Source organism: Ammodytes marinus, assembly GCF_949987685.1.
Source record: "Ammodytes marinus genome assembly, chromosome: 19".
NCBI classification, from domain to species: domain Eukaryota; kingdom Metazoa; phylum Chordata; class Actinopteri; order Uranoscopiformes; family Ammodytidae; genus Ammodytes; species Ammodytes marinus.
In genome coordinates, this window is record NC_137223.1 from 10,510,810 (window position 1) to 10,527,983 (window position 17,174).

The 17,174-nt window shown below is 38.2% G+C and overlaps 3 protein-coding genes across 3 annotated transcripts; 1 reads left to right on the plus strand and 2 right to left on the minus strand.

The window, feature by feature from the left end:
• Positions 1-378: 378 nt before the first annotated feature.
• rars2 (arginyl-tRNA synthetase 2, mitochondrial) lies at positions 379-8,251 on the plus strand. The gene is made up of 20 exons (XM_080047382.1): positions 379-516; positions 647-720; positions 803-905; positions 2,333-2,416; positions 2,506-2,606; positions 2,690-2,745; positions 3,118-3,201; positions 3,301-3,377; positions 3,544-3,702; positions 3,832-3,938; positions 4,142-4,237; positions 4,631-4,691; positions 5,033-5,109; positions 5,872-5,996; positions 6,454-6,521; positions 6,655-6,764; positions 6,976-7,071; positions 7,222-7,296; positions 7,431-7,494; positions 8,078-8,251. Exons 1-20 carry the CDS (start codon positions 481-483, stop codon positions 8,162-8,164), a joined length of 1,740 nt encoding a protein of 579 aa, XP_079903508.1. The 5' UTR covers positions 379-480; the 3' UTR covers positions 8,165-8,251.
• A 168-nt stretch (positions 8,252-8,419) lies between these two features.
• slc35a1 (solute carrier family 35 member A1) lies at positions 8,420-13,371 on the minus strand. Its single transcript, XM_080048449.1, has 8 exons — positions 13,187-13,371; positions 12,224-12,404; positions 11,655-11,814; positions 10,808-10,960; positions 10,575-10,641; positions 10,090-10,266; positions 9,868-10,002; positions 8,420-9,250 (listed from the first exon to the last, which is right to left on the minus strand). The coding sequence occupies exons 1-8, from the start codon at positions 13,194-13,196 to the stop codon at positions 9,117-9,119; spliced, it is 1,017 nt and encodes a 338-aa protein (XP_079904575.1). The 5' UTR covers positions 13,197-13,371; the 3' UTR covers positions 8,420-9,116.
• A 426-nt stretch (positions 13,372-13,797) lies between these two features.
• On the minus strand, positions 13,798-16,656 carry LOC307265794 (protein yippee-like 5). Its single transcript, XM_080047598.1, has 3 exons — positions 16,486-16,656; positions 15,382-15,527; positions 13,798-14,927 (listed from the first exon to the last, which is right to left on the minus strand). Exons 2-3 carry the CDS (start codon positions 15,520-15,522, stop codon positions 14,706-14,708), a joined length of 363 nt encoding a protein of 120 aa, XP_079903724.1. The 5' UTR covers positions 15,523-15,527; positions 16,486-16,656; the 3' UTR covers positions 13,798-14,705.
• Between the last annotated feature and the right edge of the window lie 518 nt (positions 16,657-17,174).

The following is a 17,174-nucleotide window of genomic DNA, read 5'->3' on the forward strand; positions in this document are numbered from 1 at the left end:
TAAATATAACTTAAAAGAATCAAACTTTTCAGTGCACAACAAAACAAATCCTGTGTTCGAATCGTATAGTAAATAATAGGTTCGAATAAGCAAATGTGTCCCTAAACCTGGTAAATTTGTTTTTAAAACACAAGTTATGGTGAAACAAGTCTCAAATCTAACTAGCCTTAGGCTGTAGGAACCCATTTGTCCAACTATTCTGACAGCAGGCTACAAAGTTATAGTAGCGTGCACATTAACACACCATTGATATACTGTCGTATTTACAGCGCTATCGGGAGCAGTTGTGGATAGAATCGAACAAACCTTTTCTAGTTGCTGACGTTCGCGAGCTAAGCCTGTGATTGGACGAGCAGAGAGGAAGTGGTGTGTCTGAGGAGGAAGTACAGTGTCAATGTGAACAAATCATGCTGCATTTGACTCAAGCTAATTTTACAATAAGTATATCATTATTTATGTGTCAGGTCGTGTAAAGAAAACATGGCTTGTTTCTTCAGGAGGAGTATAGCTGCGCAGGTAATGTAGCTGACTATTGAAAGATGACATTGGATGCTAATGCTGCTAACTCTGCTGCATGTCTTGACCCTGGAGCTTCAGCTTTTGTGTTAATTGAAATGTTCTCCCTCTTCTTATATTTGTTGTGTAGCTTGGGAGGACGCTGCAGCAGTCCGAGGACGCCTTCATACCGGCTCTGTCAGCAGTTGCTGTTTTTAAGAAACAGTTAAGTCTGGTACATTAATACAAACTGTTAGTTCTCTGTTTGAATCTGTTTTTTTAAGCTCCCTGTATCTTGTATCATCAGGCAGAATGCTGACTTCAAACTGTCAATCAGCGCGTTACGAACCAATGGGATTTTACCTTCAAATGGTGATATTCAGATGCAGACAGAAGACCTGGCTGCTCAGGTAAGAATCATTATTATTGTCATTTGGGATGAAACTGTGCCATTGCAGTGCATGAGGTAGGGGAGAACGGGGTAATATGTCACACGGGTTGGTTGTCACAATCATTATATCTCGGAAACCAAAAGGCTCTGTCTGTGAAATTTTGGTAGGTAAATATCCAGAATTGGGATCAGAGGTCCCCTACATATAGTCTTCCTTGGAGTTAGACTGCTGAATTTGAGGTGAGAGGACCGTTTGTGTTTTTCATGTCAAATTGAAAATATTTAGCTCCTCAGTATTTTTCTTCTAAGCTTTTACACAATGGGTTTATAACAAAACATTTGTTACCCATAAAAAGTGTGAACGGTAAACTATAGTTTAGATTGTGGTTAGAAAGCTAATTAGTTGTCAGATGGTTGTTGGCCTTGATGCTAGCAAGAAATTCAAGTTGGGGTTGGTCGTCACATTTTTTGGGGGGTTGGTTGTCACATGCTATCCAAAGGCTGCACCCAGAAAAGGAACCCAATAACGAAAGAAATTGTCAAGCTGTATCCTCACTGACACCCCAGAGAAGGAAAGAATAGAGCAGGAAAAGGCAGCTAGCATGCAAAAGAAAAAAGGGCAACAAAATCAAAACAACCCAATGCATCCCAAACTAGACCAGCTGCCAAGGCTACAGTAAGTAATGTAGGCCTATTTGTCAACTTGACAATGCATTTAAACTTTTTTCAAATGTAGTTCTACTTTCTTGCCTTCTTTTTCAGATTATTCCCATTAAGATAACATTGTGACAAACAACCCCATAGTGTGTGACAACCGACCCCTTGATGGGGTTGGTTGTCACAATGTGTAAGGGTGTCTTTGATGATTAATTTCTTCTTTATTACAATAAGATAGAAAAAGTGAGGGGTACACATGTCAAGCCAACACCTTATGCTTCAATTTAATGTAGGAATGACTATTGAAAGATGTTTATGTGATGAGCAATTCTTACTAGTGTAAAAAGTGTGCCTACTTACCCCGTTCTCCCCTATACTTTTCTACTTTTAAGTAAGGACCAAATGAACTTTCTTTTGTGTGCCAAGTCAAAGAAACAACATATTTAGGCTCATCTTTCAGTACATTAATAGGGATTGTCTAGAATTAAAAAAAACTCATACTTCTAAAGCAGACTTGTACACGTGTGTGTAACCTATAAAGTAAACGTCTGTAAAAACTCATTCTGATGTTTTTCAGTGAAGTATAGGGTGATTGCAGCTCAGTCCGGGAAGGCATTAAGGAAAGAAGGCATATAACTGTACAACCTTGCTCAAATCACTGCACTACACATACTCCTTAAAGTTTGCCAGTTAATTTCACTTGAAACCAAAACCACACACAGGCATACTTTATGTAGATGCTCTCTGAAATATGCTTAATATAAACATAGAGGGCTTTGTGTTTTTCAGCTGAAGCAGGACAGTGTGGTGGAAGACATCTCTGCCGGAAGCGCAGTGGTCAACTTTAAAGTTAATCGCAAACTGCTCGTGCAGGTTAACATTTTTTCTTTTTCCTCTCATTGTGGTTAAATAGTCTACACTGTTTCTGCTTTGATCCTCATCTGTTTTTACATCTGCTTTAGAAAATGCTGGAGCCATTTGGAAAGGACGAAGATGAAAAATATGGGTTGAACAGTGAACTTTTCCATACTCTAAAGAGAGGAACAACGTTAGTCGAGTATAGGTATGTTTGATTAGAGTTGTTATATATTTTATTAAGGTTACATGCAACAGAAATAATGTTTTTTTTTTTTTCACATGTTGCAGCTCTCCAAATATTGCCAAAAAATTCCATGCTGGACACTTGCGATCTACAATTATTGGTACGTTTTTGCTTTTGGATATCACCATCTGTGTATATATGTAAGCTGATGAATGACAAGAAGTGTACGTGAAATGCCAAATACAGTATATGTTATAAAACAGTGTCACTTTTCATAGTTTGTCCAAAACAGAGTAGTATCCTTTTTCAATTGTTATGTTGTTATTGTATGTTATGGGCTGTGTAAAGAAACTCAATGTATGCCAATCTGATCTTTATAGTATTTTTAAAACTTATATATATATATATAATATCAACATTGGTATTGGCCTCAGAAATACTGTATTGGCCAGGTTGTACTATAGACTTTTTAACATTTTGGATTGAGACTGAGAGTAAAGTCTTGATTAAAAAGAATAATCTCCTTCTCCAGGTAACTTTATTGCCAACCTAAAGCAGTCCCTTGGATACAATGTAATTCGAATGAACTACCTCGGAGACTGGGGTATGCAGTTTGGTGAGTGAATAATGTGTTTTGTTGGTCTCATTAAGTCCCAGAAGCCTAACTTTTACCCTGTGTCATTGACAATAACCAGTGTTCCCTCTTGGGTGTCAGGTTTGCTAGGTGCTGGATTCGGCCTATTTGGAAGTCAGGAGAAGCTGAAACAGAATCCCCTACAGCATTTGTTTGAGGTGAGTTGAGTAAAGACGGATAGCCACAAAGGTTATAAGATTTTATTGTAATGCTCAGCTTGTTCATACTAGCATCCCTCACAACATATTGTAATTAAGATTTAGATTTTTAGTTTTTCACTGAATAAAGGCATTTTTGCAATATTCTGTGTTTTTTGTCTCTTAGGTTTATGTCCAAGTGAACAAGGAGGCCGAGAACAATGAGGATATGAAGCAGGCCGCCCAAGACTTCTTTAGACGGCTGGAGCAGCGTGAGAGCCAGGCTGTGTCGTTATGGCAACAGTTCAGAGAGATAACAGTGGACGAGTATCAACACATTTATAAGGTACAACCAACAAGCATGACACTGTGGTCAAAACCTGAATGCGGAATTTCAACATGTGATGGGAGGAGGAAGGATAAATATAATCAGCTTTTATAATCAAAGATGTCATTTCTTTCCAAATCTTCTTAGCGGTTAGGAGTCCACTTTGACATTTACTCGGGGGAGTCCTTTCACCAGGATCAAGCCCAGGAGGTGGTGCAGCAGCTGCAGAGCCGAGGCCTGTTGAAAACCTCAGAGTATGTAACTGTAACAGGCATGACTCACACACCAAGTGAACAGATACCAGCTTTAAGAATAACCAAGTGTCCAGACAGTTTTAAATACTTCATTAATATTATTTTCATCAATTCAGAGGTAGAATGGAGACAACTTTCAGTACTTTTTTATGATCTGGTTGCAGTGTTTTGTGTGCTTAATATTAATGTATGCAATTTTACAGGAAAGGAACTGGTGTAGTTGATCTCTCCCCCTCTGCAGACATGAGCAGTGTCTGTACGGTGTTGCGCAGCGATGGCACGACTCTCTACATCACCAGGTCAGCACCAGTATAAAATGGGGGAATAAAAATCCAAAAATAAATGTTTAAATTGTGAATTTTATAACTGAGCTGTCCTGACAAATGAGGAAAATACTGATGCTGTCAAGAGTTTTGGAGTTTACCTAATGCCCTTTCTGAAGAGAAAAATTACTCAAACTTACAAATCCAACAAATATGTTGAAAAGGAATATTTAAATCTAAAAATGTATGAATTTCACTTGTTTATTCAAATGGCTGACCAGCCTGTGATTGTCTAAAGTAGGTGCAGATGCAAAATTAGGAATTTTGTAAACAACAGATCAAAGCAAAGCTGATGTATCACATCAGTAATGCATGTCACAACTTTTGAAAGTGGCAGTAATGGCTTGTTTTCCATTGTCTGCCTTTCAGAGATCTTGCTGCAGCTATTGATCGACAAGAAAAGTACAACTTTGATGAAATGATTTATGTGGTAAGGACACTGGTGCATTCAAACTCTCTACATTTACCTGTTAAATTGTTACATTTCTGTCCTTTGAAGACTTGATGGGGTAACTTTATGCTGAGAAATACATTTTTCTACAGCATGATGGGAATAAGCACTGCAGTCACTAAGTGATGAGAACATACTAGCATTTCAACAATGGAGCTTCATTCATCTTCAACATTGTAGATTTTTTACTTTATATAGCGGAAAGAACTTGTTGCTTAGTCAGTCGATGGAAGATGTATCAACTGTTTCGGTAAGTCATCAGTAAAAACAAACAAATAATTTCCTCATCTGAATCTGCATTTGTGCTTCTTTTTTTAAAGACGGATAAGAGTCAAGCAGGTCACTTCCAGCAGTTGTTCCAGATCCTGCTCTCTATGGGACAATCATGGGCCGACAGGTGACAAGCTGTTTTTTAGATAATAGTTCTCGTGTACTGTAGATCGAAATGTGTATTGGGAAATTACAAGAAGTTTGTAAGAAAATCAAGTTGGATTTCATTAGAAAAACATGTCTTGGAAGAACTTTCTTGTCCCATGTGAAGTGTTTTGAATTGTAACCAAGTACATTAGTCATTTACTTACATGCAATTTTGAGTATTTTATATAAAATCTACTGTATGTATGTTCTGGAGAAATATTTTGCCACTGCCAAAACATTTCAGATGAGAAATATCAGACTTTTATTTCCCTACTTTATTCTGACGGCTATAGTTACTAGTTACTGTACAGATAAACATTTGCTTTCTAAACGTATAATACATTTGCAAAATATGATAAATTAGTATACTTCAAAACTACAGTCTATAGAGTGCAAATCGTCTCCACCTCCTATTAATATTTTATATCAGTCTGCATAAATAAGTTTGAGAGGGAACGTAAGTTTTTGCTGATAATGGTATTCTATTTTACTTGGGTCACACAGGACCCTAACTAACCTTAATTATATAGCCCAGTATAACAAATAGCAATTGTCCTCAGGGGGCTTTACAATCTGTACAGTATAGGACACCTTCTGTCCTTACACCCTTCTCTATGATAAGGAACAAAAACAACAACAAACTTGAACCATTTATTTTTCAGTAAAAAACTAATTCACAACCCATCTATGCCTGTCACAGCTGTTATTTCTCGGTAAACAGGCTATTCACTCATTCCTGCAGGTGTGAGCATGTGCCCTTCGGCCTGGTGCGGGGCATGAAGACCCGGAGCGGTGAGGTGGTGTTTCTGGAGGACGTTTTGGACGAGGCGCGGGCCCGGATGCTTCACAACATGAGCCAGACAAAGAGTAAAGCCTAACACACATCACACTGTTATTTGGTTGCAGGGAAAGCAACACAAGTTTATTTGCATATTTGTGCACCTGGTGTATGTAAATAGTGTGGTATTGAAATTGATCTATATACTACAAAGGGGCTGCATGGTATTTCATACCATTTAGTAAGTTCATTAGTTAGCTAGATAGGTACTTTCTACTATTCATCTCAAATGGGAAACTGTATCATTGCAGCAGTATAAGTAAAATTACAATCAAATGTGTTCTGTATGCTTCATTAGATCAGGATATATTAAGTAATGGCACACTATAAATGATTTCAGCCAGGATTTAGATCGACAAAGACAAAACTATGGTGGTTGGGAAAACCGAGGTTAATAGTCCTAAGAAAACTATCCATATCCATAATGGAAATAATGAACCTGTTGTTTATGAGCAGAAGTGACCACCGCTCTCCCTCTTTCTACAGCAACAAAGGAGATGGACGACCCGGAGGACACAGCAGAGAAAGTGGGAATCAGTGCACTGATAGTCCAGGTGAAGTGGTTATAAACCTTTACCTCCAGGCTCTACTATTCAGTCAAATGTTTTACTGCCACCCGTCTGCATAACGTCATGAGACAGATTGTAAATGTAATTTCTTGTTTTCCATTGACTTAAAAAAAAAAAGGATTTTAAAGGTCCGCTGCAGTCGGACTATACGTTTGACTGGGACAGGATGCTGCAGACTCAGGGAGACACGGGCGTCTTCCTCCAGTACACACATGCTCGACTCTGCAGGTCTGTGCTCATATGTTTATAGAAACAATAGTTTTGCCAATGATTATTTACAGACACTTGGATTAAAGGTTGAGCAAGCAATTCTGTAGTTGTTTGTTTTCAAAATCACTTTCTCTCAAAATCAGCAAATACTATTTCCTCATAACAACCTGTTTGTGTGTGTGCTGGAAAAAAAATAAACATTGGCTGCTCGTTGATACTTTTACTGCAGTTTAGTACGGAGGAATGAAGGTGTGGAGGCAGCTACGTTTGATCCATCCCTTCTACTTGAGCAGACGAGTATCACCATCCTGCAGCACCTACTGCGGTTAGTGAACTGCTTTTTTTTTTTTTGTAACATTCCATCTTCATAATTCTCTTAATCTTGTAAAATAAGCGACCATGTTAGAAGCTCTCGTAATCTGCAATATTTGCTTCACATGAAATAAAAATTCACCTTTCTCTGTTCCGTTTGCAGCTATGATGAAGTGTTGTACCTGTCGGCTCAGGATTTGCAACCAAAGCATCTGGTGAACTTTTTATTGAAGCTGTGGTAAGGAACAGGATGCTAAAGTCCTGGAAGTCAATGTGTTGGCAACTGTTCAGTATTTACATTGTTCATACACACGTGGTGATTCAACTGTCTGCTCAGGTGTGGTTTTATGTTTCTTATCTGATCTCTTGCAGCCACCTGATCGCCTCGGCTCACAGGGAACTGCCGGTGAAAGGAAGCTCTCAGGATGTTGCACAGGTAAAGGGTCACTTCAAGTACTTATCTGTTATTTTCTTTCTCTTTAAATGCAACGTCATTAATAAATACACTCTGAGAATTGGGTTTCTATGACAGAGTATTATGGCCAAGTCGAGGGGGGAAAATAATTAATAAAATTTACGAGAATAAAAGTCGTTATTCAGGAAAACATATCACCGGTAACCTACAAAATGATGGCCAGAGCGGTCGAAGGGCAGCATCCTTGTCATGCACACAATCAGTCAAAAGCAATTTAACTTGGTTCTAATTTGCCAAAAGATAAAGCATTTCCTTATTTGAGAAAGTAGTCTATAACTTCAAAAGATGCTCCTCGTTCCTCTTTTTAAGACAATGGAAGAGTAGATATTTCTTCTCTAAAATAACACACAGCCAAATAAGACTTTATTCTTGCAATATAACAGCTTTTCTTCACGTAATATTAGGAATTTTATTTGTTTCATCAATGTGGTGGATTTTATTACTGTCATAGTTTTCCATTGCTGTTAATTCAACTTTCTAGGTTCTAAAAAGGAATATGTATTTAAACAACTAAACGTTATCCTATTTGCTTAATGTCCGACAGGCAAGGTTACGACTGTTCAGCGGCGCCTGCTCAGTCTTGGCCAACGGAATGCGGATCCTGGGCATCACACCGGTTAATAAAATGTGAAACTCGACAATTTGTTTTAACTTTCTCAGTGTTAGTTTGTACTGTAAATAAAAAGCCTTATATTTTCTAAATAAAATTACACTTCCTTAATTTAACTCACACAGAATGAGTTTCTTTTTACCTGATACTGTCTGCGGTTTTTCTACTTATATTGTACAACAGCTGTACAGCGCAGGTGTTACGCAAACCATCCACTGAAAGTAAATTGGTGGGATTGGGTGTGTTTTGAACAAAAACAGCAACTTTAGCTTTACCCATGATTCCATTCTTTTTATTAAAATATGACGAAGGCGACACAAATGTGAAAACAAGACACTGGAGATATGATATGAACATATAATCACACATGCAATTCTGCCAACATCTTTCTTTCAAGTACTTTTTCCTGTAAGTTGGGCACATTCAGAATCAGCACTATGTGATATGGACATAAGAAGACACTCGCATTGCACATTTTATGTTGAAAAAAAACTGCACTCCATGACAAGGAGTTTTGATAGTGATGCGTTCACTGTAAGAGATATATGGAAGCACCGAAATGAAAGTAAGAGCTTCCTCTACCTACTTAGATCTCCAGCATGGCTCAAGATGATTTACAAGATTTACAACAGATTGTTTCAGATTATTCACAAACTTTGAAAACTGCTGGCTTTAAAGGTCAGTTTAGAAAAAGTCTAAATTCCTTTTTTTAAAGAAAGATTGATCAAATCTGGCGTTAAAAAAACAAAGATTCTTTTTTTATTTCATATTATGTGGCAATTCATAGTACTATCACCAGTCCCGTGTGGATGGAAGTGGGCTGGATTGAGGCATCAGTAATATTTTAAAGTGTATGAGATGAAGTGAACACTGAGCCAAGTGTTCATTTGGGATGTAACAGTAGAGAGCTCTTCTAGGTTCCTAGAAAAAAGTTGTAACCCCGACACAGACCTGGTCCAATAGCCAGAGAGTCTCACACAGTGATGAGTTTCTGTTTGGATTCCTGGTCCGTGTGCTGCCGGCTAAGCTTGGATGTGTCTTGTTTTGGAAGTCCGTAAAGGTAGATTGAAACGCAGACCAGGAGGGCCCCAGAGGCAAACGACAAAGCTGCATGACAGGGGAAAGAAAATCAAGATTTGACATGAGAATAACTGAACATAAGTAGAATGCTAAAACAAATTATTTTACAGGTCTTGAAATGTCCTGATAATTGCCCCTCCATATCTACCTACCTACCTACCTACCTACCTATCTATCTATCTATCTATCCCTCCATCCTTGTTGAATTGTATGCATATGTGAGTGTTGGATCAGCAATTAATAGGAATCAATTTACTGAAAGTGAATAAATTGAATGCTGTTTATACTTTCCAACTTGTCCTTTATAAAAACATTAGTAACATTTTAAAGTTAGATTTAAGTTAGTTTCGAGAAGGTTTTAAGAAACCCGTAACATAAAATGTTACCGAAGGTTGCATGTGTCTTAGCTAGCTAGTTTCCAACCGGAAAAAGCAAAAATGTGATCAATACTGAAATTCTTTTATTTCTTCTGTGCTTTTTATTATTATTATTATTATTATTATTATTATTATTATTATTATTATTATTATTACATTTCTGCATGACACTAACCCTGGATTGGCTATACACAGTAACAGTAAATACGACTTGAGGTCCTTACTCAGTCATTAATATTGATGTGGTTATGACAAACTATGACTTACTTATCTGTAGTCCAAACAAGAGGACAGACGCTACAGTTGAGAGTACAATGGCGGCTGCAGCAGAGAAGCCCTTCATGATGTTGTCAGTGTACTTCACCACCACTGACGTGTACAGGCCACCTACGCTGGCCAAGACTGGAGAAAAGGCAATGTCAGCTGAAAAACTGTACAGAAAAGTGAAAGTTAAATAGAAAAACATCCAAAAGGTTTAGTGGTACTTACACACTACGAAGCACACCCAGGGCGTGTAACCGAAGAAGAAGCCTTTCTCCAGGACATTCTCTCCGTCGTTCATGAAGACACCGATCAGTGTGACCAGAATGCCGGACATGTACATCTGGATGTTTCTCACCCACAGAGACGTGTCTGAGCTCTTCAGCACCTTCTCAAAGTACACACCTTAAATCAGAGAGTAGACACACAACCATGTGAGGGGCGAGTTAATATTCACAAATATATTAGGATGAGTATCTCAAATAATTGTACATTAAAAAAAACAAGGTGACAGATTGAACTTCTCCACGAATGAAATAAGAAATGTAAGCAAATGCAAGGAGTAGAGCCATCAGTCAGTATCAGTTTAATGTTTGAGTGCACGTTGTATAGTAAATGAACATATGTTTCTAGTTAAATTAATAATGGACAAAAAGGTGAAATGAGACCACTAGCAGTATTTTTCCACAGAATCCTGAGACATTTTTTTTTACCTGCAAAACCAGAGCAAACCACGGCAACAGCGATGGCCATGAACCCAAGGACAGGGTTTTGTTCAATCTGGGGAAAGATGAAAGAAAAAATTATGATACAATACCACCTGCATTTTGAGGAGAATTTGGGTAATAAAAAGTCAAAACCCTTGATAGTCTGAATTACAGGAGGACGCATAGATTTTAATTTAGTGTGTTACCATTTAAAAATGTAACTTGTTCCACCCCCTTACCTGAACTTTAGTGGCCTCAGCAGGCTTCCATTGGACCAGTGATACGCCCCCGCACAGCATGAAGACAGAGAACCACTGCAGCCGGCTGAGAGAGCGGTTCAACATGAGGACTGTACACAAGGCCGTGCACGGGATCTTCAGCTGATAGGTCACCTACACACACAAACACTAGTCAGGTCTAATATCTATTGATTTAAAAAAAAAAATCATTGGTAGAGGGAAGGTGGACTGGGCATTCCCTTTCTGCTTTACACTGATACAGCTACACATACACGTTGCGAGAGTGTGAAATGGAGCTTCCCTAAATGTGTTCTGTACTGTTAGCATACTACCAGAGGGCCAACATCCAAATTGGGCTGAAAGTTTGTGTTGAGTGATGCTGAAAAAAGATGAGTTGAATGTCATTTTGATTACTGATCAATTGTTCATGAGTCATTTATCCAAGCAAATGTGATGCACACAAGAGTCACATGCATTCCAACTATACCTGTTTGCCCGGTCCCATTCCTGGGACCTGCAACACAAACAAGCCAAACCTTCACTAGCTTTTCAAATGGATTTGGTATGGATTTTTATGTTTTAATTCTGTTTTCCACAATTGTTTTTGGCATTTGTTGCACTAAATTAGTAAGTTATTGATATAAAATGAAAGAATCCACAGATAAGTCAATAATGATAATGTTAGTTGCCACCTAGAGCACAATTTGCATCGATGACTGACACTGTACCAGAGCGGTGGGTGTAACGCGGACCAAACAGGTCCTTAAATGATCCACACCCAGCCATTGTGTTTTTGGCAATTGACTTCATCTTCATAATGATCAGCAGCAGAACACAGGATTCATACCTGATAAACTGCTGCATCCAGGTTACTCAAGGCAAGAAAGGCCATGTTGTTCTGAACGGCATAAACCAGCGAGGGCACGCTCAGCTTCAGGAGTTCTCTGGGGCTGCACAGAACATGTTCCACTAGGACGTTCTTTAGTCTAGTGGGACTTCCTGTTTCTCTGGCAGACGAGACATAAACACAGAATGATGAGGAAGACGGTGACATACTGAAGATTATTCACTTAAATAGAAATTTGCATCAACAAAAAAATCTGTCTGTTTAAGCACAGAAGAAATGCAGGCAGCACACATCCTTAGACTCAAATGTTTGATGTTGTTCTGAAGTGGAAAAAAACAGTCAAACAATTTAGGTCAAACGATTAATAGATTAACGAAGAACACAACTGCCAAACTGATTGAAATTGAAAATATTAAAGTTGCTGCCCTCACACAACATCCCTCCAATGGTAGGCTGGGATGTTTTCGAGAGTGACATTGTTTAATGGGCACTTTATGACGGCACATATAATATTGTGATGAACATTGTAAAAGAGTGTAAAAGAGCCTGTAGCTGTAACAAACACGTACTTTGTCAGCATCCCCATGCTCAGTATTAACTTTATGACCTCAGTGATGCATACTGCAGTAGTGGAGAAGTACAGGTCTCCCGATGAAATGGTCCTGGTGTATCGCAGTGCCACTGTGTATGCAGCTGCAATCATGGTCATCACTGTCAGGCAGTACAGCTTGAAGAGCACACTCGCATTTTCTGTGGAGAGACAGAGGAGGAAATGGTATCAGGGTTCCTACAGCTTAAGGCAATCTATATTTAGAGCCTTACATATAGATTGCCTTAAGGTGTAGGTTAAGTTTGGATTCTTTAATAATGCCAGTCGGATTGGAATAAGGTAAAAAAAATAAAACTTGAAAATAACCAAAAGTGTAGAGAAAAACCACCTCCAATTGCTATTACGAACATTTTTTCATAAAAGAAGACTTCTTTGGTCCATTCAATAACAGGTCATTGTAAATACATTGCAAATTCTGCAGGTTTCAACAAGTTACATTTCCGACTTTTGAATATGGCCCTGAATAAGTCCCCGGAATGGGCCAAAATGGATATATCCATATTCAACATTAATTAATGGTTCTGTTTTGGTTTTGTCACAGCGTAATAGGCCTAAACACATTTTTAAGACTTTTGATTGATTGATTGATTTATTGAATAACTTAAATTATATGCCTTTTAGACTTTTTATGAATCTGTAGAAACCAAGTATGAGTTTGTAATCTTTCTTTATGTTGTTGTGTTTACTGTTTTACTTAATGTGACTCAATACAGCTTACATGTCACATGTCTGGCGTTAGGTACACTCTAACTAAACAACTTAAATACAGAGTATACCACTACAAGTCACTGTTGACTATCTGATACATAACTAGAGGCTGGCTACTTTAATTTTGATTTAGCTTTATTTTGTTTAAAACGTTAATTCTCTAACGGCTAACAGTAGCTTTTAATGCTAGCAGATAGTCACTGGTTCAACTCACCGGCTGCCATCGTTACTCTGTTTTGTGTCCGTCCGAGAGGCAAAGAGATAAACTACCTTGCTCACGTTACATGCCATTAATACTAAAAGACGTGTCCCATGCAGATATAAAGAGCGCAGCACAAACACATCAAATGATGAGTTGTAAAAGCATCGTAGTGCAGGGTGTGTTCGTTTTGATGTCTGCAAGCTCCGTCGGGCGATTGTCAAACGTCGTGACATCACCGCTCTGTGCTTCAACGTCATTACGTAAATCCTTTCACAGAACAGCGTCCCAGGTAACAGCGTTGATTTATAATTATAACGGCATAATTATTTTTTTTAATTAACATTTGATTTATTATTTAATGGACATTTGATTTGAGTAGCTATCTATATTTCTTCTGACTGGTGTGTAAGAGAGGTGTTTATAATAATAATAAATCATGTGCACTGAAAAATCAACAAGTTAGGCTTAATGCATACAAATAATGTTTTGTGATAATTCAGATAGAACACACACAATACTAAAATCTTAATGTTGACAGACGTGTATGAAAAACAAAGAGTCAATGAATAAACGTCTATTTATTTTAGACAAAAACAACAACAAATAAACATGTTCTACGTGTCATTCCAGTCATTTGCCAATGCCCAGCAGCCAATTAAAATATTTTAGTCATTGAGAAGAAAGCATTTCAATAAAATGGCTAAAAAAAGAAGAGCACGTGGAGTTAAGATCAGGAATATGAAATATTAAAGTTAAAAAAAACTGTAAACTTTATCATCATTACAAAATAAAGTGCAAAACTGATATCTGGCTTCAGTGATGACATCCTCGATATGATCAAGATGATAAACATAAAAGGTTTTTCTTGCATTTAATTTAAAAGTAATTCTTCATACTTTGAGATTGTTCCTTTACTCTAGCAATACTTTGATACAGCTGATATTAATAATACTTATTTGAAATAAAGAACTTCTGGTATACTGTCACAGGAAAATAATGGATCTGCACACTTGCTTTGTGACTAAATGTATTTGCAAACAGATTTCACAGCACAAAATACAAATCGACAGCCTTAAACCAATAGTCTAGTTAAGAGTCAATTCACCAGTGGCGTCAATGGCTATTCAAACCACCACATAACAATCTGTCTGTCTGTCTATCTGAGCTTCTTGTAGGGTCGCACAAGCGGGTCCTCTGCCTTTGACAGTAGCCAAATTCCCCACCACACCAACAATATTTCAACATCACAGCTTGAACTGGGGCACACTTTGAAACTGCAGGCGATTTGAAATGGGTAGAGAAGCAATGGCATTATTACCCATCACCGGAGAAATTCTTAGATGTTTGAATTTTTACGGGAAAAATTTCCACCACTACTTCTTCCCCACAAATACCCAGCCTGTGATATAACGTTGGTATAGCTCTACTACTCACAAATGGCACACTGTCCCATGCACACCATGCATAGGCTGCTGATGGAAAAGCTATAGCACGCATGGGGTGAGCATCGTAGAAGCGCCAACATTTGAACTCAGGAGGTGTCGGAGGGAACGTGCTCAAAGCCCTCGCTCTCCCTCACCAGCGCCCTCTCCAGGATGACGCGGCCCTCCTTGTAGCGCTGGCTCTCCTCCGTGGCAAACTCGTACATCCAGCCCACCTTGCTGTTGCAGTTCTTGCAGCTGACGTCGCGCACCATGTGTCTACCCGTCAGCATGACGCGGTCCTGGACCTCGCTGGGCTGGAGGTTCACCACCTAGAGATAAAGTGACATGTCTGTTACTTTAACAGTAAGCTCCTTTTAAATGATCAGTCAGCAAATCAGCAGTGGAAAAATCCTAAATTTGATCGTACAATTGAATGGATATTTCCTTTTTTAGGTAGTCATTTACATACAGTATTTGGCAAAAAAAAAAATAATAATTCAGCTGGATCCCTATACAAGAGTGCAGGTCTGACTTCCGCTACAGCAACATATCCCTCAAACTCCTTAAAATGACTGTGCTGACCGCCATCTTCATAAGGTAACATACTAACTATGCATAAGTTCCTCATACAACATACTTCAGAAATACTGAAATATCCCTTTAACACAAAGAACTACGGTGCAAATGAGTCTTGGTGATTCATAATTTCTTTCACCCAGAAACTGTGCTGCTATCCATGACCGCCGGTGTCCAGGTAAAGACACTGATGGGCAGGCCAGGTACCTTGTTGAAGAGGAATGCTCGGCCGGTGGCTCCAGTGAAGCGTGTGGAGATGAGTTCAGCTCGGTTGGTCAGAATTGTGTCACAGTTGGCACAGGAGAACAGACGAGTCCCCCCAATGTGATCGAGGAAGATACGCCCCATTTCGTCTACAACATCAATAAAAAAAAAAAAAAGATTATGTAACACACATTTTTGTAACTGAAGGTACTGTATGACACAACCAAGTAAATATGACAAGAGAACATTGTATTGCCTTTATATGGGTGAAAATTAAGTGCAATATGATTATTTCTGATGTTTATACTGTGTAAGTAAAGTTAACGTCAGAATCCAAACAATTTGAAGACCTGTCAAAGTCATATTTAAGAGATTTTTAGAAATTTGAAGGCCTAAAATTCAGATTACATGTTGGATTTATAAAGGACCTAAAAAAACCCTGTCAAAAAAACAGATGTTGGTAAGGCGTCCCCCCCATGGGCCTCGGCCAGCAGCGGACCCGGGTTCGATTCCAGCCCGCGGTCGTTCTCTGCATGTCACTCCCCTCTCGGCCCCATTTCAACTCTGTCTCTACACTATCAATAAAGACAGATAAAATAAATAAAGATAAAAAAAACAGATGTTACCAGTAACTACCTTTTTTAAGTTTATAAATTGCATTGGAAATGTGTGCAAAAAATGTCGAAAATTATAAAATCCTAATTTCTTTCCATTAGAGTCTTTCCATTTTAAGAATCGAACGACGTCAATGCCTTCTTCATGTAAGGACACTGAACCATACCGCTTGATTTCTTACTAATAACATGAACATGACTTTTCTTACCCACTGTAAATAAAACAGCACTATCTACGACTTTAACTCTCAAATCACAGGATTTATAGGTGGCATTTGAATGCATCATCATCATTAGGCAAAGACTACCAAGATGAACATGGTTAGGGGCAAAAGACAAGAAAAATAAGCCGCTGTTAATGATTAATTACCAAAAGCAGTATGTTTAATGATATATTTAAATACAAAATATATAGTTTACCAAGGAAAAAATGTCAATAGCATCGAAATGCTAACGTCAATAGGCCAAACAACAGTTAAGACAAATGTCTCACCTTGTAACGTAAGCTAGACGAAAAGCAGTGGAAGAGAACGGACCTTTTTTCTTACTCGAAGACGTTTTAATCTCAAGTCACTATGTTTTGATTCTCTGCTGATTAAACTGTTTCTAGTTTCCTCTGGTATTGTTGTCAAACACTACCCAGAGCAGAGAGCAGTTGATGGCGTTTGTATGAAACAAAGCAAGCGATTAGCAGAGCAACGTCTTCCGGTCAGAGCCTTCAAAATAAACCCCCCGCTTACATAATTTATTAAGGCAATGCCTTTTTGAAATATAAAAACGTATCAATAATGATCATAATCACATTATTCATAATTTTAAACTTGGATATCGACATCCCTAGTCGTGTAACTAGCTTGTCTGTATTATAAAGTATATGCGTTTTATTTTGAAATCTAATACTCCCAAGTGTTTTCCGTGTTTCCGTGCATGGGATCTTATGCAGCTCGGAGTAATGACCACAAGGGAGCAGCAGAGAACCCACGTACACTGAATGCTGCAATAAATCTTTTTTGCTACTTTTTATAGAACATTGGTGTAGCCGGCCTACTAACAATAAATGGTGGGTTGTTAATTCCAAGAATTGCTACACATATCCATCTGTATTGTTGCATTCACAACATCCTCAATATCCTCATTGTGTTATATTAGGACATATTTTATTCCTTTGAAAAATTGATTATT

Coding starts and splice junctions, on each gene's coding strand:
- rars2 (XM_080047382.1), top strand. CDS start 481: ATGGCTTGTTTCTTCAGGAGGAGTATAGCTGCGCAG. Junction 6,765..6,975: donor ACACATGCTCGACTCTGCAG/GTCTGTGCTCAT, acceptor CTTTTACTGCAG/TTTAGTACGGAGGAATGAAG. Junction 7,297..7,430: donor AACTTTTTATTGAAGCTGTG/GTAAGGAACAGG, acceptor GATCTCTTGCAG/CCACCTGATCGCCTCGGCTC.
- slc35a1 (XM_080048449.1), bottom strand. Junction 11,815..12,223: donor AGCATGGGGATGCTGACAAA/GTACGTGTTTGT, acceptor CTCGTCTGCCAG/AGAAACAGGAAGTCCCACTA. Junction 10,642..10,807: donor CTGAGGCCACTAAAGTTCAG/GTAAGGGGGTGG, acceptor ATCTTTCCCCAG/ATTGAACAAAACCCTGTCCT.
- LOC307265794 (XM_080047598.1), bottom strand. CDS start 15,522: ATGGGGCGTATCTTCCTCGATCACATTGGGGGGACTCGTCTGTTCTCC. Junction 14,928..15,381: donor GAGCATTCCTCTTCAACAAG/GTACCTGGCCTG, acceptor CTTTATCTCTAG/GTGGTGAACCTCCAGCCCAG.